The sequence below is a fragment of the Melanaphis sacchari genome, unplaced genomic scaffold (genome assembly GCF_002803265.2).
Source record: "Melanaphis sacchari strain LSU unplaced genomic scaffold, SCAv2.0 Contig56_pilon_pilon, whole genome shotgun sequence".
In the NCBI taxonomy this organism is placed as follows: domain Eukaryota; kingdom Metazoa; phylum Arthropoda; class Insecta; order Hemiptera; family Aphididae; genus Melanaphis; species Melanaphis sacchari.
The window spans coordinates 105,577-128,142 of record NW_020271399.1 but is presented as its reverse complement, the minus strand read 5'-3'; the positions used below and the strand labels follow the sequence as shown (position 1 = coordinate 128,142).

General features: G+C 28.2%; 1 protein-coding gene across 1 annotated transcript; it reads left to right on the top strand.

Moving 5' to 3' along the window:
- Positions 1-642: 642 nt before the first annotated feature.
- LOC112599940 lies at positions 643-22,444 on the top strand. Its single transcript, XM_025347070.1, has 10 exons — positions 643-1,717; positions 15,038-15,082; positions 15,163-15,354; positions 15,422-15,575; positions 15,732-15,838; positions 16,719-16,876; positions 18,971-19,214; positions 20,428-20,537; positions 20,614-20,760; positions 21,752-22,444. The coding sequence occupies exons 1-10, from the start codon at positions 1,666-1,668 to the stop codon at positions 22,340-22,342; spliced, it is 1,800 nt and encodes a 599-aa protein (XP_025202855.1). The 5' UTR covers positions 643-1,665; the 3' UTR covers positions 22,343-22,444.
- Positions 22,445-22,566: the final 122 nt, after the last annotated feature.

The window sequence follows — 22,566 nt, the reverse complement described above, 5'->3', positions numbered from 1 at the left end:
AGGCACGTTTTGTGCACATCACCGTGTGCACTATACTGCAGTATAGAGTCGTTTCAATTTTTTTTTTTTTTTTTATTTCTAACACCACACGGGCGAATAATTATTCCGCGTGCGGACGTTTGCACAGACCTCGTCTATAGAATCTATTCAGACCTAATAACCAGCCGCGATTCGCGCGAGATCGAAAAGTGAGCTCGCAAACCGCTGCAAATCCGCAAACGACATTGGATTTCAAGCGCGCCATCGCATAGGTCGTCGCGCGGTCCAAACGGCGCTATATACCGCGGCCGCGGTCGCGTGCAGATCATAATAATAATAATATCATATACGCGCAGGCACCTAGTTTCGACGTGTCACGCGCGCGTCACACAAACGGATTGCGCGCCGAACGTTGATGTATGCATATATAGAGCGAGGCGTCCCATATTAATTGGAACGAGTTAAACGCGCGCCGTGGCTCTTGACCCATATATACACGAGATCGGGCGCACACAAACATAAGGCGGCGGCGGTGGCCACGGCTCATCTCTCTGGGGCGCGCGCAGACTCCCGAGCGCAGCCGCCGCCGTCAGCAGCGTCCGGCGTAGGCGCACGACGACGACGACGACGACGGCGGCAGCGGCGGCCGCTTTACGCGCACAGCTTTAGTGTGTGTGGTGCGCGCGCGTGTGTTCGACGTCTGCGGTGTCCCTTTGCCGCCGTTTTTCCGTCGCTCGTTTATATAAATAGAGAGGCGTCCCGACGTCCGCCGTCGTCGTCGTCGTCGGTCGCTATTGTCGCTTGTCGCTTGGCTATCTGGCGCGCGCGAACGTCTTCCGTAACGCTCGGCGGCGGCCCGGTCGTTTTATTATTAACGCGCGCGGCGTTCTCTACTCGCGTATAATATTATCCGCGTAACCGTCGCGTCCGCACCGCAACAATATCGTAATATATACAGACGCGCGACGCGTCGTTGCGCCCGTACGCGATCGTTTAATTTTTAGTGCACATAATAATAATAATAATAATAATAATACACCTACGCGTAGTGTCGCGTCGCCGCGCCTGCACGACGGCGTGTACAATATCATACCGTTAAGGACGTCGGCAGATACCGTTTTTTCAGAGGACCGGTGCCGCAATTATCGTTGCACTTTGCAGGTTCGCGCTTTCCCGTTAACGCGCCCGACCCGCCGTCGACCGTCTCGACGTTTGTATAACGGTGGTCCGTCGCCGGCCGACCGTGCAGTACACGAGACACGACGACGTCGCGTCGTCATTGCGCGCCGCGTGCCGGGTACCGCCGGCCACGATCGAACAGGAGTCCACGCGGCCGCACGCCGCCGTCGGGGAACATTGGACGCTGCGCTATCGGAGCACAGCGTGCACACACCGCGGGCGGCAAACGGGACGCGCAGCGATCGCGTCGCCGTCGTACCGATTTATGGAGACGAGCCGACGTCACGCGACGACCGTGCGCCGAGCCGGCGATGGTGACGGTGTGATCGCGACCGGCACGACCACCTGCAATCACATCACCGCGTCCACTGCGGCGGCACGGACGTGGACCGCGTACCCAATCGCATACGACCACTGCTGTATAGGTTCGTCCGGTGCAGTCTCGGCGCGGCGGCGGTCATAAAGGCGTTAAATGTCATCGGTTCCGGCGGAACGGGTTTCGGAACTATGTCGCCGCTGGTGGTCGTCGCGGGACAACGTAGTAGTGGTCCGGCGCTGTGTAAGTAAAACGCGACGGCGTGATATATGTATATATATATTATTATTATTATTATTATTATTATTATCATTATTATTATATCGTAGGTATGCGCCGCGTATAAATAAATCAATGCCAAAAATGTTTGCCAAAAAGAAAAAAAGAAAGAGAGCGAGAGCCGAAACATTGTTCGGCGCCGGGGCCCGGCCAATATGTCCCGGTTCGCGCATAATATAACACACACACACACATATACATATATTGTAAATATAAGCACGTATTATAATATAATATATGGTGTGGGTCAGAAATACTAAAAAAGTCTTAACACTTCTCCACGCGCGCGCGTACAGTGTATAGGGTATACATATAATATGATATGATAATATATTATTGTCGATTTCAAAGATAAATAATTACGCATCACAAGTTATCGGGGGTGGATGGGGGTGGGGGTGGAGAGAATTGATTCAAATATATTATATGTTGTTTGGGTATACGCAAAAAAAAAAGGAAAACGTCTAGTTCAGCTCTGCGTGTGTCGTCCCATGTCTTCGTATGTATAGTATATAATAATGGGTTTAACAGTTTCACCCATTGTCGGCGGTACAGAGAGGAAAAAAAATAATATAATAAGGTCTCTCTGTGTCTCGCACTGTGTATGACATATACAGCGTGTGCGTGTACGAGTGTGAGTGACGTGTGTGTACGTAAGAGGGTCATTCGTCATCGCGAGCGGAGTGCGTGACACCGAAAAGATTGCTTTCTCGGAAACCGCACTCGTTTCTTTGCCCGAACTTTTCCGCCACCGCGGCTCACTACGCTCGGTGCTCGTACGTATCGACGTCTAAATTTAGTAGGTGTAGTGGCCTGTAGGTTAGGTGGTAGTTTGAGCAATTATTTTTAATAAGGATGCGAATCTCGAATATTAAGTACCTACAAATGATGCAATAATAACGTGTTAACAATGGTGTATCGAAGATGCATTTATGTGATATTATTACCTAATTATTATGACAGTGTAATATCGTCGGTCTCAAGCGTTCGTTAAAACACGTGGTCCGTGTGGATTATAAACGATTCGGCTAGAATAAACGTCGTTCCTATTCCGAATTTCCATTTTTAGACACGGACTAGTCGAGTTCAAGGTCATTCGTTGCATACTTTAGGCGCGACAATAGTTTCAACAGAATTTCCATCATATACTAGACACTTCGTTTTCGACCAATAAATAACATCGATTAATTCCTTTTCGTATAATTATAAATTTCCCTTAATGTCCTTTCTTTTGATCTGAATCATCTACGATTTGTTCTGGAATTAGTGAGTCATTCGATATTTAAAATTGTTAAATTGTTTAAATTACCGATTCACTTGTAACACATTGGTCGTCGGCCAATTTTTAACACGTCGCATTGAGGAAAACGACCGTTCACATGTAACTGAACTTATAGAAATAATTGTTATTGCAATTTATAATAACTATAAGTTAGGGGCCGTTAGGGAACACGTGCTTTTCAATTATTTGTCAAATGTGTTGTCAAGATCAAAATGACTATGTAAATTAGCCATGACATTATTTTTGCTTTTAAAAACCAATGATATTAATCTTTAAATTTCAATGATTTTTTTTAAAAATTTGTCAAAATTTAATGGTATGAATTTTAACAGATATTTTTATTTATACCCTTGTTAGTTTTGTATATTTTTTTGGAGCACTGGTAAAAATCATTAATATTATGTCATAATCAAATTTAACGATTTATAGAAAGGTATCTGTTAAACTAACCAATCGAGTTGAGATTCTATAAATAATCCATATTATTATTAGGTGATATTAAATTTTTTTTTAATGTTTAGGAGTGTTAGTAATACTGTTGTAAAAATGTCATGTTGAAAATCCCTTTTTTTAATGTTTTCAAAAACAGGATGTTATTTTTGATAAAATATCTGTGATTAAGTGAACAAAATAAAAACTAGAAACTGTACTGTCAATTGTTTTTCCGATATAATATACGGGTATATTACCGACTGGAACACTGAGTAATAACTTTCTTGTTTGTAAAACTTTTAGTTTTATCATTATAGCTCTTATATTAGGTACATGGTTGATCATTAAAGTCCTTGGGTAAATTCTATTACGCATAAATTTAAATAGTTTCAAAAATAGCATAAAAGTTAGCTACCCTAATTAATGAACAGTTCTTATTTGTAAGTAGTAAATTGTATGCTGATTTAGTGATTTTAAATCTAAAAGTATAAATCTTGTAAAAGAGTCGAAAAAAATAACTGTTACAGCTTTGAAGGTTAAGCACACGTCATGATTAGTAAGTTATAGTAATTCATAATTTTACCTATAGGTAATACATGCATCGCAAGCTTTTACAAAAATGTACTGAATATTTTTGATTTAGGTTCATAATAGCCTCAAGATATTGTCGTAATCTGTTATTTAAGTATACTATGTTTTTTTATTTATTTCATTGGAAAAAAAGATTTTTTAACACGAGGTCATGATACGCTCGTAATATATACTACTAAGTACTTTGTGTAGCTTCTCGAAAAATATATTTGATTTGCAGACCGAAACACATGCTAAAAAAAATAAAATGGTGATCTGATAAAGAAGTTTTGTTGCCGTATAAAATAAATGTTTATACCTACGGAAAATTGTAGTTGCCTCATGACCTGCTCCTAATTACACTACTGAAAACTTTTGTGTGATTAAATTAAAATGTTTGTAAATTGTAGCATATAGGTAACAGGACAGTGGTTTCAGCTGATTCAATTAAAACTAGTTAGTAGGCATATACTTTTTTAAAGCAATTATATAAATTATTTTACTGTATGTATGTTTTGGGCAGTTAATCGTTAATTTTTGCTTATTACTAAACTTTACTTAACCTAAAAAGCGGTAATCAGTTTTAAAATTATTTTACATTTTTGTTTAGGGATTATCTTTGTACAAACAATTTCAATTTAAAAATATAGTAATACCTATATTTGAAATAAAAAATATTATTTTTTATCATTAATTACCTATGACTAACTTTTATATGTTTTATTCATTTCTATTATTATTTTTACATCGCCGGATATTAAAGATATCTCATTAGTGTCATTACAATAGAGCTTATACATTATTTTTAAAACTTGAATATTAATAAGTTTCAACTGAAAATTCAATATATATGTAAGAATGAGCATCATAAAAAATAAAGAATTAGATACTAGATAATAATCTAAATATATCTAGACAGTCATTATTGAAATATCATACGTTGGACATAATTATTATCAACGATAAAATAAAATTCGCAGTTTATGGTCTTGTGGATTGCAAATAATTTTAATATACTTAAATGTACAATGGAAACAAATCAATTTTTTTACTAAACCTAATCGACCGTAATATGTAAACAGGAAAAACATTTTGAAAATAATTAATTTTTAGTGTAATATCATGTTGTTCATAAATTATAATCGTATAATTTTACCTGACAAGTATATAGTTGTCCAATGTACACTATAAAATTATAAATTATAATTTTTTTTATAATTTATTATTATTATTATTGCAGAATATGTAATATTTATGCAATTATCCAGAAATACACAATTAATATGCATTTTTATAGAAATTAATATGTAAAAACAAAATGAACCATAGAATCTACAGATTTCGAAACGTCAATATTTAAAATAAAAATTATTCTAGGTGAATTATAGAATAACATGCATTTGCATATAAATCCGGGCCCTAGTTATAATATGAATCAAACATCAAAATTCCAACACCTAATCATGTAGGTATATTGTAAAATAATGCATATGTTTGAAATATTTAATTATGTATTTAATATATAGTATTTATTAATCACAAGTTGCTCAAAAAAATGTATTTTTATATGAATTTGAAAATTTAAAAGTTACCTTGAAAAAAGTACCTATCTAAATAAGAAATATATATATCATCATAAAATAATATTTATTCCGGAGTATATCTAATATTCGATGGCGCCAAACCATATCGTAGGCTTTTTCTGTCAAGTGAAGTTAATAGAACATGTTGCTTTATGTTAAAATCTAAGTATATGTTTTCTGTTACCATCGTTAGGGCATCAACGGTAGATTTGTTCCTTTGAAAACCAAATTGTTGGTTGCTGATAAAATTATTTTGTTTTAGTGTCCAGTATCGTCTTTTGCTCACAATATTTTCAAGTAGATTGTTAAGGGTGCATATTAAAGATATAGGTCGGTAGAAAGTGACTTTGTGTCGATCTTTACTTGGTTTAAGTATAGGTATAATAATGGCCCTTTTCCAAGTTACAGGAAATTTTCTCTTTTTCCAAATTAAGTCGTAGATTTTTAATAGAATACTGATGACTCTGTTAGGGAGTTCCTTAATGAATATGTATGGGATTTCAACATGGCTAGTGCTATGTTTTACACTTGGAGATTGCATCATATAGCTCTTGTAAATTAATTGGTATGTTTATTGTTTGACTGTTCTCGTTTGTTAATATGATTGAATTTTCTGTTTCATTTTTTGATTTTGAGTTTTTGAATTTGGAGTAATAATTATCATTACTGCTGTTTTTTTTCAAAATATTCGCCGAGTGCTTGGGCTTTTTCTGAGAGAGAGTATAATATGTTTTATCTTTTTTTATAAGTGTTTGAGGGGTTTCATTGAATTGAATGCCTTCTACTAGTCGAATTTTTTTCCCATGCTTCTTTAATGGGAGTATTCGGGTTTATATCTTTTATGAGTTTTTTTTTCCAAGATTCAGTTTTTAGGTGTTTGATGATTCTCCTTGATTAAGCTTTGGCTTTTTTTTTTTTAGATTGATGTAGTCTGAAATTGTTTTTGTTTTTTTTTGTATTTATTGAGTGCTTTTTTATAGTTTTTTTATGATAATACTACATTCTTTAGATCATCAAGGGACAGGGATTTTATCGAGATATAAAATTGTTTTTCCAATGGTTTTAAGAGCTGCTTCTGTTATGATTGAAGAGAATTGATTTACGATTATATCAATGTCATCTGGATTTAGTTCGTTATTGAGAATTTGGTTTTCTGACACAAAATTATCTATTGTGTCTGAGTAGAGCGTCCAATTTGGGTTTTTTAAGTTCCATTTGTAAATTTTTATTTTTATTAAATATATTTTAATCATAAATAATTCTTGTATTTTTATGTTAGAAATGAGTATCAATTATTCTAACACTTAAACATACAAGATAATTTTTGTTTTTATTAAAAACGAGAAAAAAAAATTAAATAAAAAGCATAGTGTTTTGTGAGTAGAGCTGTAAAGAGATAAAATTTTTATGAATACATCAACACATAAAAGTTTGTTATGTTTATTTAATAGTTAACACATTCATGAGTGCTTGTGAATATTAATATTAACCCGTGTTTTTGTTATAAAATTACTTTAATCGAATAATTAATATAATTTTAAAACTACCTATTAAAAAAAGTAAAATGTAAAATAAAGATAAGTTTGTAAATACTAAATATTCTATAGGTTAGGTTTATATATAGCTATTATTTTGGTAATATTATACGTATGGTAGCTAATAACTAATAACCAACAAGCAAAATAATTAATATGAGCTTAATGTATCTGTAAATTTTGTATCATAATAAACTTTTACAATCTACAGTAAATATTTGATTGCGATTTAATTAATTATATAGTCACCGTGTACATAATTTCCTCACTAAATACAATTAACGTATACATTGTTATTTTTCATCTATGGCTAGATAAACTTTAGCCATGATAAAAAGTATAGTCTCTTTTTTTATTTCGTTTTTAAATGCGGAGTATATTTTTGGATAATAATATATCGTACATTAAAAAATATAATACCTATATAATATATTATTCACACCAAAATACTTACAGTTATTAAAAATGTGTTATTCATTTACAACCTCAACGGCTGTACTTAAATATAGTAGATAATAATATTGGTTTATTAGGTAAGTACAAATTTATTTGGTCGAGCATTTCGTTTTTAATATCCATCTTCTAAAGTAGCCAAGTATAACTAATTACACTACAATTAAAAGTGGTAATTCGATCAACTCTGCACTTATACATTATTAGTTTCTTTAATTATCTGTTAAAACATTTACGGATTATGAAGTGTTCAATATTTCCTCAAAATAATTGCTTTAAAATAAATTATTTACAAAAAAAAATTGTATATCAAGATTTTTTAAATAATTTTACTATACTCAGAATACGCCAAGTTGTATAAATCTCTTGTAATTTGTATCCAAAACTAAAATTTCTTAAACAAAAATTGCAATTTTATAAAAATAAATTTAAAACAAATTAATTATATTTATTAATAATCAGGTAGACGAATGGCATGTAGTAATTTTAGCAGTACTGAAGAGCGATTGGATACCGAAGTAGATCATGGGTAATTTTAAAATCAACTCATTATTATTATAAACCTATATAAGATTTATTTTAAGTAATTAGTAACCTATATTGATTAACATTGTGAGGAGGGCTTTTATTATATTTATTTTTGTCTCAGGTTTCTTATAAATCAACTTAAACCATTTAATTTTTTACTGTATTTATTGTTCTTTATAGTTTTATATAACAAATGATAATGAGGTTAAAAAAGAGTAGGTGTAAGTGTCCTATGACCTATATATATATATATATATATATATATATATATATATATAGGCAGATTACGTGCCAAATCCACTTTACTTTTAACCAGTATAGTTACTAATTATGTCTGAAAAACAAAATTGTATATAATAAACTATTTTCACATATAATATTTAAAATACTGCTTACTAGTAAGTAAATTAACTGATATACAGTTATAATATTAAACAAATATATTTTATGGGGTGAGTGAAAGAATAATAGTTCCTTAATATTAACTATACCTACCTAACTATATACAGTTTCTGTGTACTGTCTAGTATTTAGATTCCGTAGGTTTTAAGATGATTGAATGATATATGTCAAAAAAGTTATACTTGGCTACTGAAGATTTAAAGATGCTTTTACAACAAAAGTAACGCTTAAAATTTTAATATTAAAGGAGATTTTTGATAACGAATTAGATTTAATAAAAAATTCACAGTAGGAACTTTCTAAAATAATCGTAAAGACTATTAAAAATATAACAGAAAAGCAGAAATATTTATACAACACAACCGTAATTATTTGATTTTTTTTAAATTATATAATTTTCAAAATATTTTGGTTCTGTTTGAAATTTTTTTCGATTTAAGTTAATAACAATTTTTTCTAGATCATAACTCATAAGACTTAAAAGTTTATACAATAAGGTTTTTAAGAGTTTCTTTAAAACAATTTAAAAACATCAAATATACAAGGGCAATATTTTTTTAATAGACATTTTAAATTAAAATTTTAAAAAAATAGTATATCTAAACGAAAAATAACGATTTTAGTTTTTTTTTATGCGGTTCAAAAATATTATTTGTAAGGTCTTTTAATAGACAATAGTTGTAATTCGTTGCTATTATTTACTATACACAATCATATTTTTAAAAAATTAAATTAACTTAACCCTATTTATATCGTGAATCAAGAATGTTGTCAATTCACACCGTTTTATGGTAAGTTTCCAGTGACTTATTAGTTATAAAAAATAAAAACTGCTCTAGTAATACAATATATTTATATAAAATAGTACTATTTCCTATATAGTATATTATGTGACTAGCTTTTGTCGAAAATTAATTTAATTTACTGTAGTACTAATAGAAATTGAAATATTTAAGTATATTACAAAGTATTCTTTAAAGTTTAAAGTGTATAGATTGACAGACTCTCTTCAAAGACTCAGAATCGTTTTTCGTACACAATAATTTAACATATCGCCATAACAGTTACCTATAGAATAATGAGAAACGTTAAGAGAAAGAATCGTTATTTATCAATAATTTGGGAATCATCAGATACCGGTTCCAAAAAGTCGTGCATAGTTTGCAAATTGTCTGTTTTACCTTCATCAAAGTATAATACATCGTTTGCTCACATTATTTTACATAGAAGGATGTCACAAATATTGAAAAGTACATCACATATTTTGAAGAACTTACCAAATTCTAATTAAATTTGAAAATACAAATAATATAATAAATTAATAAGCATATTATTTATAATTAAAAGTTAATAAGCTTATTTAATTAAATTTTAAGCCATAATCAAAATTATAATACATAATATACTACGATAAAAATCTATGGGGTTAGTAGTTGTTATATGACTGACGAACTACAATGAATTGTACACAGTTGTTTTTGTTAATTACGATCGTAATTTACGTTAATATTTTTATACAGAAATACCTCAATATTTAAAAATCGAATACTATAAATAAATTTTAAGTTGAAATAAGTGAACAAAGTGCGATAGTATATTCCTGATCTTTTTCAATCCCATTGCTGAATATTCTAATACGTATACGTATAGTGTATAAAAATTTGACGTAAGGTAAATGGAATGTACAAACATTACAAACGATGCTTAATCCAAAAATAAATAAAACGATGCGCAACTGTCTTATGAAAATAAATTCGAAATTATTAAAAGTGATGCACAAACGATACACAACTAAATACTCAATACTTACAGCAAACCGAATTTCTCATATTTTAGATTTTGAATAGAGCGATAATTGTGTATTGATTTTACTTTACAATGATATATATATATTTTTTTTTTCTGTAAACACTATCATAAATTTTAATACAAAACTGCTCATATTTTGTGAATTATTCAAAAATAAAATATTGAATATCTAGTCACAATAAGCCTTCAAAGTTAGAATTTTGATAAAATTTATAAAAATTGTGAGGATTAGTAAATTTTTTGTAATTAAAATTTATATAAAAATCTGTTTTTATATCTGAGATTTGAAAATTGAATACATGGTTTTTAATAAGTTTTTAAACTGATTTATAAAAAAAAACTCAATTATTTATGAATATTTAAAGTTAAAATTTTTACAATACTGGATAATTCATCAGAAGAATAATTATTTTTTCTCAAACAAATTTAAAATTTTTTTTTCTATAACTGTTGATAAAAAAATTATTCACAGGGTCACATTTTTTGAAAATTTAATACAAGATTCTTCATATGTCCATAGTGAAACCATAAAACCTTATAATTATATATTTGAGGATTATTATTTTTTATATACATTTTAAGTTCAAATTTGAACGAAATTACTTATTTAAAAATAAGTTACAGTGCTAAGTATTTAGTTTTAATTTCAAAACATTGTTGATGTGAACTTATAACTTTAACGTATAATATCTTATTATAAATTTTACTATTCACAATGGCATTTTTAATTTCTTTTAAAATATTATTATAATTTTATGCTATGAATATATGTATACGGGGTTTTACCGTGTTTATGGAAGATTTTATTAAATTTTGAGTTGTATAACTTGGTATAATATCGTATAAATATATATTATTACAATAAATGCAATATTTTTGGAAAAAAATTCTATCAACCAACAATAATATTAAAAGTAAAATAAATGACTTGAATAATTATATTGAAAAAATTATATTATAAAATATACTTAGTGATATAGGCATGACATTACCACTCAGAATTGTTTTTCAAATACAATGATATATCATTGAATTAAAATTTATCACTTCCAAAATAGTGAATCTAATATACTGCATTAAAACAGTGCCATTTGCTTACCTTTATTTTTATTTTGTAAAAATATCGTATCAAACGATATTTTATGTATTATCACATTAAATATATTAATATTTACACGTGTATAATAATAACATTACATTTGATCAAGTTATACATTAACAAATTAATATGTACCTATATAATTATATGTAAATATTATTTAGGTATACCATTTTTTTAAAACAAAAAAAAAAAAATCCATCAACATTCAACATTAGAAAAATAATAGGGGAGAATAAAAATACAACGCCCTTTTATTGCGTGTTTTAATGTTTTAGTAAATTCCTAATATGTAACTATAATATTTTATCTAACATAATATATTTTTTTTAATAGTGAAAGATTTCCCCTTATATGCACATTAGGGAGGTATTAGATCATAAATTTGGTTGGGACAGATTATTAATCATTTATCGCCGTCGTTATGATAAAAATAATACATCCCTAGCTTTTAATTGAATGAATAGTGTATTAATTAAATTTAGTCAAAAGTAATCAAATATTAAAACTGTGTGTTGTCTCTGCAATATGCCGTCTCATGGATAAAATGAACACTATGTCTATGGTTTTAATAGAAATCACTTTGATTAAATATGTTATACTCTTAAAATGGCTTACAGAGGATTTGACTTCGAGTAGAGGATTTCTAGTAGTCGGAGTAGAACTTGACCAAGAGCAAACACTGATCGTTCTGTATTTTATTGAATGCTTTCTCTTAGTTTGTCAGCGGTTTGATTACTTTAGTCAGTTGATTCATTTTAGACTTTTAACTTTTGAGGTCTCAACGTATATTTATCTAGAATTCTAGACAAATTGTTGGAGAAATTATTACTCTACTGGTTTTGATCAAATTAAAATCAGTTAGCAGTGAATTAATTTATGATTAGATTTACTGCCTACATAGATATAAATGTCATCTATCAATATATATCCATCTAACCTACCTTATTAATTTTTTTGTGCTCATTTAAAAATGACTAAGAATTTATTTGAAAAATACCAATAAATGGTACATTGAATCAAAATATTTTTTTCTTTGTTGATATTTTTATTCATAATAATTATTTTTTCTCGTGGTATCACCACGTGGAAGTGAACCGTTTTCACAATACTTAGCCCCCCCTCTCCATATGACATTGTTTATTATTGAAAAAAAAAATTTAAATAACATTACAAATTTGACCCACCCATTTTGCCATAAATAGAGTGATCAGTCGTAGTCTATGGTATCTTAAACGTCTGGTTTGTCCAGTTTCTCGATACTTTTTCAGCCTCGTTAAATATTCGTTATAATATCATTGCGTACATTTTAAACACACGATTTATTATAATACATTAATATGTACATAACTGATTAAACAAAAATATTAAATAAGTACTTTTATATCAAATGTTTTTGTGCACCTGTATTATGATTGCAGTTTTAATAATCTAAATTAAGTTTAATGATGATACGTCGTGTAAAATGTACCTTCGATTAGCATGTGTCCATGTATGTTAAATTGAGCAATTTTATTAAAGCAAATTTTGTAAATAATAAAGACAAAACAACAATAATAAAATAATAACATATTATTATATAATGACAACTAACATTATAAAAAGTCGTAATTTATCGTTTGCATATAAACAGAGTTTTCAATTCAAGTAAACTCAACTATCGACATGCTTAAATATGTAAAACATAAATAAGGTTATGTCCCAAGAGATAAAAATAAAATAAATTATTAATCATCTGTTGAATGATAAAGAAAGAATAATTTATCAGGTATAGATATAAAATGAGAATTTAATGTTACTGTAGGGATAATAAAAATTCAATGTAAAGTATTAAACAGATGGTTTTTTTTCTCTTAGACTTTATACTAACTATTTTATCGAAAAAAAAAAGATAAATTACCATTTTAAATTCTAAAGTGAATATAAGTGTTATTAGTTTATTTTTAATTCTAGTAATTCATACATATATAAATATTTAGATTTTAAGATTATATGCTATTCACTGCAGTATTCAAATTTCTGAGGACTATACTATAAATTATTTAAAAATAAATTAATTTGAAATATAAATTATAATTTATAATCAATAATTATCAAAAAATATAATGTAGATTATTTCACGATGAGCTAACAGATTTCAAGTTTAATTTTTATTCAAAATTATTATATCATTCTGATATGCTTTCGGTATTATCAATTTAAAATTATGGTATCTTTATGATTTTTCTATTGTTTCGCACTATATAAATTATTTAAATAATATTATATAGGTGTGTGTATATAAATATATTCTGCAGTGTATTTGTTTATTGATTTAGTGATTTATTCGTGGGAAATGGAGATGCATATAAAGATTCATATGCTTCATATTCAATTTTTTTTAAGCACGATTTGTTGAATAGTGTTAAAATATATTAAATACCAAACAATATTGATAATAAACGTATTCGGTATTCCAAACCAGTAGTTTTTAGTAGGGTTATATCATTGATTATAGAATAATCAATAGTTATATTATTATTATAATATTATTCCGTTTAATTTTTCGAACATCCCCTTTAATATTCATAATACTTTTTCCTTCTTACTAAAAGAACATTATGTTCCTTATCTGATAATTTTTAAACACATAATAACGTTCATTTTTTAATTTTTAAAAATTTATATTATTCAAATTATTATTGTACATGTAATTACGACTTAATTATTGAAACTAATTATAACGCTAAGTTTAAAAAACAAAACACACTGGAATTCGTTTAAAACAACTTACTTATAAGTTATATAGTTGTATTTTTTTATCTGTAGATTTTAATGTTATAATCATAATTAAGTTCTAAGTATGTGTAATGGACAATTGGCTATTAGAAATTAGAACATTTCAAAAACTGACAAATAAATGAACAATTATAAACATTATTCTAGGTAGGTATCAAAAAAAAAATATATTTTTTTCGTACATTTCTCTATCTAAATGTATGACATATTATTAGATTTTATTTTTTCTAATACAAAAAAATGTTTCATTGCACATTTTTAATTGTCAACAGAAGTATAATACTTCACAATATTCCTTTATAAACTGCGATTATATATCTACATAAGAGTATCAGATTTAAACAAATCTATTTTATATTTGATCCACTCAGACACTAAAACTATATATTATATTTACAAATAAATGTTTTTAACTTTATGTAAGTTGTCCTCTTTATTTAATCTCTCCATTCCAGTACACTGCATCACTTTCAGTCAGTAACAATAGGTTAAAAAAAAAAAATGTAACATAGACTTATCCAATATAATTGTATATGTATAGTTCATACTATTCTATATTTTAATAAATTTTGTATTAATATTAACAGGTGATCGATTTTATAGATTTATTATTTTACCTATCTTTTTTCTTTCTAATACATCGAAACTACTAATTACTCAATAAAATAAATAAAAACATAAATTAATATTTGCATCGCATTTTCGCGCGATCCCAACAGTTATTTTAATGTTGGAAGGCTAATTCACTATTTAAAAATATATTATAATAATATAAGAAATTAAAAATTAGAATATTTTTTTTTCTTTTTTTAGGTATTGCGGTGTTTTTAATTATTTCAAAAAAAGTATTTGGATTGGGTAAATATTATATAATATAAAATATTTAATAATAAAAAAAAAATTGTTCATTATTTTTACTGTAAAAAATAAAATTTTAGAACCGGATACAATCGATGCTAATGTTACGTTAACAACTACTATTGATTATGATATACCAGTTCAGGATATGGCATCTGAAACTTTGATGGCTATTTCACCGTGTCATCAGTTTGAAACAGAATTTGAGTTTTACTCTCCCGGCTATCCTCAACCTTATCCCAATAATACAGAATGCATCAGATTGTTAGAAGGTAAGTGAACAGTAATTCGAATAATTCTGAATAAAACGTTAAAATTGAAATTAATCATTTTCCCTAGCTGGTCCTGGAGAGATAATTGAACTTGACTTTAGAGACTCATTCACTATAGAACCAAGCATTGGGTGTAAACACGATCTTTTGGAAATTCGAGATGGTCCATACGGATATTCAAATCCAGTATATCTCTATTGTGGAAATCAATTCCCACCGAAGTAAGTAGTTTTAATTTTCTAAATTTAAATATAAGTATTATTACATTGTAAACTGCAATACGAATATAATAGTCTTATAGCAATAGTGAAATGTTTTGGATATATAAGTATAATAATAATAATATTATATTATTCGATATCATGCTATTTTTCTAGAATAATTTCATCGGGCAAATACTTATGGTTAAGATTTCGGTCGGATGAAAATATTGAATATGAAGGATTCCACGCAGTTTACAAATTCATTAAAAAACCCCCACCAGGTAATAATACTTATAATAATATATACTCTTTAAGTTGTTACCAATATATTACTATCAATATTCTGTTTAGAAACATAAAATTAAAAATATATACTGTCATTTAAAAGGGTGAAAATATGATTTTTTTCTCTCTAAAAATGTTGTTTTGTGACAACTTGGTGTTATTTAAAATATATGCATATTGCATATTATCAAAAAAATAGTGTCTTTCTAAAATAATGAGTATTTTACGTTAAATGAATGTGTAGTATGATAGTAGGTATCATAAAAATTTTATGTGGAGCATGGTTCGTAATATTTTTCTAAAGGTTTATAAAAAAATCGTTTATAGATCTTTATGCATACCATCGAAAAAGATCATCAAACATAATATAGTAGGTATATATTTTTATATTATGTGTAAAATAAACAAAAAAAATAGCTAATTTCGATGATTTTTGAACTGTCCAAAATATCCTTTAATGACAAGGTGAAATTTGAATAATTCTAGGATTTACAGATAAACTGTAAATTTAGCTTAAAAATATACCTCTAATCATATTCAATCGGATCTAATAAAATTGATTTCACTTTTGCAGTTCAGATATAAATATTTTGATAGGAATGAATAAAATACTAATACATTGAACTATTAATATTTTTTTAAGTCAGGGATATTCAGACATGGAGTACCAAAAAAACCCAACCCAAAAAAATAAAAATAATATACCACTGAACCAAAGCAATAGTCTTACTATATGATTCATTATTTGAACAGACTCTACTAAACAAATTTAATGCAATAAATGTTGGAAAAAATACTATGATTCATATCATAAAATCAAAAATGAAATGTATCTTAAAATCTGTACCTAATTGTTGTATTGATTATATTTTACAGATATAGAGAAATCGGAGCTTCCGCCGTGTCGTAGATATGTGGATGGTTCACAGGGGTACATAAATAGCACTGATGTTGAAGATTTAAAGAATAAAACTCTTGTAAACCAAGTGCCTTTAGATTGCATGTGGATTATACGAGTAAAACCTGGTTGGAAGGTAACTATTCTATTTTGGAAACATCCGTATATATAATTAAACGTGTAGTATATGCTTAGCGCTGTATTTAGCTACATATTGGTATGAAGTGGATTTAGCTGATGATTGGAACTTTAGAGTAACCACTTAAACTTTTTGAATAGAAAAATCCTGCCGTTGTCACATAATCGTAAGACTTCAGCTAGTCTCATTTCTATTCACTTGTATTCTGTATTTCTGTAACTAATACTACAAATCGATATCTTTTCAAAATTTAAGCTAAAATGTTATTCTAAACACGAACTTTTGTCTTATATATTATTATATAAAAGTTAAAATATTTAAAATATGCAAATTTCGTTTAATTAGACATGTACCAAGGTCGAAAACTTGTATACTGAAAAACGGTTTATAGTCGAAAATATTAAAAGGATAAGGATTTTTGTGCACAAAAATAAATAATATCATATTATTATATTAATTACCTACTATTATATTAACTACTTATAATAACTTTAATTTTTAAAAACTAAAGACATCATACCAGAGGAGCATGGGGCTATATGACACACTTTTGGATTTTTTGTATTTTACACAAAACTGTTAAAGTAAATCAATTCCTAATTTTTATGATTGATATGATTATGATAACCAGTAAAAAATATATGTTTGGAAGTTAAAAATGTATTTGAAAAAAATAACAATTTGTATCATGTTACCCTAGGACGAGGCAATTTGTTACAATAGCTGATACAAATGATACAAGTTAGCTAATAAACAATTTTAGGTTATGATAGACCTTACTAAACTTGTTCAATCAGTAAGTAACTATATTAGCTACTAAAAAGTCCATATTGAAGATGAATATTTAACCAAAATGTATAATAATTTAGGTAGGTACGTTTTATATTAAAAGTAGGTATATGCAACATTTAGTTTCTAGTATTATTAAAATTATATTTATCATTGGTTTAACTAAATCACATTTGTACAAAACAAATGATTGTTTAAAACAAATTTTTAATAAAAATAAATAAATAAATAAATGAACACAAACACTAAAACAAATTGATTTAAAATTTAATCGAGTTTTACTATGATGTTAATATTTAACGTTGTAACAGTTTGCCCCGTAACATTAAGCCTCTATCGGCCATATTTAATGATGTTGGTTATAACATATAAGTTATAACGCAGTAATTAATTTGTACAAAAAGATAATTCCAGGAAAGTATCATTCTGCACACAAGGTAAACAGTAAAATTAAATAAAAAAAACTTACCTTTAAGAATAATTGTGGAAAAAAACTTAATCGATAAAATACGTTTTATTTTTTTTAACACATTTTAATTTTTTCAAATTATTTATAAAAATACATTTGTTATTAAACCGGTTTATCAATGATAGTACTACATGGTTATTGGTTGAATTATTCTGTGGTTGAAGCGTAATTATTTTGGTGTTACCAATTACGTAGTAGAATTAATAATTGTTACCGTAACACTTTTCACCGTGTAACACTATGCCTCATGCTCTCCTACCATATTCTTAAAAAATTTATGAGAATGGGAATAAATTAATATCTTATGTTTGAATATTTTTAATTTACGTGTAAAAGATATTCATTGGAGCGTAACGAGAACATTTATTAGGAATTTTGTAATAGGTAGGTACTAAAAAAGCATTTTAAGAGACCGGTAGGTATATACATTTAAGCATCGGAGACCCCTCCTCCACAAAAAAAAATCTCTTATACCATTTGCATCTATAAAAAAAACTTTTGACCAAGTTTTAAAAAAAAATATCAAACAATCTCAGGGCTATTGCGCAATTGAAATTGAAACCACAATTTTTCACAGCAAAAAGTATGATAATTATATTAAACTTAAACTTTTATTCTGAAATCAGTATTGTTGACTATTGTATTTGTTGTACAAATACTCAATAATACTTTATAACTTAATGCTTGATGTTTCTTTTTATTTTGGTTCGGAAAATTGTCTAGTTGTGTTTACAGTGTTGCTAGTAACCAGTTATATAATTATTGAAGATCGACTAGATGTGATCAACATAATCATTAATTACTCACTCAAAACCATTGTACATTTATTTTAGATTCAGCTTAACTTCAAAGAGTTCTCTCTAGAAAAACCTAACGATTGCGGATTGAACGTAGTGGAGATTTTTTCAAACCGCACAGACATGGCTTCGCGGCTCAAAGTGTTTTGTGGATCGATTGCTGAAATGGTACAATCATCGGGGGACACGTTGCACGTTCGATTCTTGGCAGAGGGAAAGGGAGTGAAATCTAAGTTCTCAGCACTTTACACTGCATACCGTACCAAGACTAAAGACGAAGGTATGATATAAGTAATATTAAACTATAGAATAAATTAAGGCAAAAGGAATCAATGCATCATATTGATATGTAGGTAGGTAGTAGGTACAATGTACCTGGTACATGTTGCATTATAATAGTTTTGAGATCAAAAAGTTTCTGTGAATATTATTATAAATCATTACCCAGTACCTTAACTTCATGTCTATATTCTATAGATATCACTTTAAAATACACTCGCAAAGTGATAGTTTTGTAATTTAATATGCTACTGCTTACTGCACTCGGATACTATATATAATAGTCATTGTACCATAGGCGTGTGCACGGGTGCAGCACATGCAGCCTAGGTTGCATCACTTGCATCTGCTCTTTCTGTAACGTTAATTTTTTTTTTTAATTTTTCTGCGTGTTCATGATACGATTATACTATGTATTTAAAATTAAAATAATAATAAAATAGATGTTTTTGGTGTTGACAAATGTACAATATACCCATTATCTAAAAATTTGCTGAATATGTTCCTTAAAATAAAATTTATCAACAGACATCAACAAAATAGAAATAATATGTGTTGCACCTGATCGGAAATTCTGCGCACACTTATGCATTGTACTAATAGTTAGGTTTCGTTCGAAAAATCATGTTAATATACCTATAGAGTATATAGGAACACTCGACATTGAGACATATCTATAGTTATCAAATGGTAGGACCCTATCATTAAATAACTACGTCTAATATACATCAAAGATATTATTTTTCAAAAACAAATTCATACAGAGATTAAACTTTTTACATTACGACTATTTTCACCAAGTTTCCTTAAATAATAATAAAAAAATTAATATTTTGACTATCAACTATGAAGTATCTTTAGCACCTAGTATACGCTTTTCGAATTTCCAAAACCCCCCTCTGACTTCAATTGCGTCGTTTTCTTGACTATAATGATGGAAATTTGTGTCAAAAAGTACTTTATAACACCTACTCGACATTACAACAGTATATTAATATGTATAACGATTAACGGTAAATTTAAATCTAAACATTCTAAATTTGATATTTTAAGTAAGCATTTATAACTTGAAAATATTTACAATGTCTAGCAGTAGTTTTTCAATTAAAATCAAAATAATCCTCCTCTCGATTCATCGCAAATTTTAAAATGTTTTAAGTTTACGTATATATGTTATATATTGTGTCTAACAGATTTTAAACTTTATTTTACAGCGTGCGGTAGTGATCAGTACGATTGTGAAGATTTAACATGCATTGCGTCCGAATTACGTTGCAATAAAGTCGAGAATTGTCGTTTTAGATGGGATGAAGACGGGTGCCCGGTATAAAATATATTAAATCATAATTTAATTTAATTTTGTTTTAAATTTGATTATTATTAATTAAAAATTATTTTAGCAAGAAGACAACCGATTAATGCAATTATTTTCAAGTTTTGACATAATAGTTATTCTGGTAGTATTTTTTTTAATATTATGCGGAATGTGTTCAGCATTCATTACCAATATTGTCCGAAAACTCGTGCACGATCACCGAATCATAAAAGTAAGTTGTATACAATTGTTTAATTATCAGATATAATGTAATTTATACCTTTTACGATTTGACTAGCAAATGTCAAATGGGAATAAATTGTATTATATTTAAATCAAGAGCTACGTTTATTATTATTAATTATTTTGATGTACCTATTTATGATCAAAATATAAATAATATTGAACATTAATTATAAAATCGAACAGTGTGAATAGGTTTATGATATAAATAGCTTAAAATAAGTATTAATATTTTATACGTTTTATTATTATAATGTATAAAAAATAATAATAAACCTATTATACCTAATGCAAAATTTTTTAGGGTCGTCATTTTTTTTTTTTCAATACAAAATAACTTATATGAAGTTCAAGTATAATTGTTATTTTTCGTTTAAATATTCAATTTGGTTCAAATTTCTTTAAGAACAGCTAATGAGAACTGCTTTAGTTATAAAATTGAACATTTCAGTAAATTTTGAGCTATAAAATATTTTAAAAATTATGTCACGACTAGAAAATGTTGAAATATTTTTAAATTTTTATCTTAAGTCTCATTATATATAAATATAAAAATCGATTTTTTTTTAATCACTTTTTGTGTAAATGTACCAATTTTTCCTTAATTTAAAAAAGTATTGAGAAAGTTTTGAGACTTTCCTAAGTACTAACTAGTTTTATTTTAAACTAGACACTATCCTCAAAATTAAAGTATGATAAATTTATACTGTTTCAAAAGGGATAATATAAAATTTAAAAAACATCACTGTAAAGTTACATTCATCGCCTCTATTTAGTCTAAAAACTTTATTTTTATATTCCTAAAACATTTGAGAAAAGTAATGGATTAGAATATCCTTGTGTATAAGGTAATATACATTGTACATTAGAAGCAAACCGTAATTCAAATATGTTTATCAATAATTTTGTATGCTTACATTAGTTTTGCTTTTATCTTTTTACTGTAAACAGTAAAATACTAAAAAACTTTTTTTTATCAGGAACATATGCGCCATTCAAGAGAAGATCATTTGGATCAAATTGGAAGAATGAATGTAACAGATGAACAATCACTTCAGTATTCTGGTCCACATGGACATGACTATCCGCAAAGTGACAACAGTAGTCAAACTACCAATTTAATTCAAAGCAAACATATTAATAACATATCTAGTTCTGATTGTTATGTTCCATCAGGTGACCTTATTCCAGTGTTAATGAAGCACGACCCTCCTCACCTTTATCCTTCAGTTGAAGACGAGGAAGGTGATGGTTTGATGAGTTCCTATCCAATAACAGCTGAAACTAAAGATATCGAATGTCAAACTAGAGAGAGCCTTTTTGACACTTCAGTAGTACCAAAAACTGCTGGCCATTATAGAGTGAGACCATCAGAATCACCTTTCAGACCGCCATTAGGATTTTCTACTTTTGGATATCGAAAAGATTCAGACAGTTCCACTGATGCAAAACCGTCAAAATTTAGGGCTGAGGCTGTTATTGAAATGGATAAGTTTTCATCAGAACTAAGTCAAAGGCCTTATAGTATTGAATCAACTAAATCAGCTCCAGATGTCATAGTTATGCATTGACTAATATACCATTGTAAACAATATTACTATTATTTTAGTTAATTTAAAGTAAGCTTGTTATTAAGAAAAGCCAAAAATTAAACAAAATGCTCAAATAATGAATTGGACTAAAATAAAAATAATAAAATAATAGTCATGAAGGATAATATATACATTAAATCTGAGTACAATCAATATTTTCAATAAATTAAACAAAAATATTTTTAAAAATTATTCTGAGACTT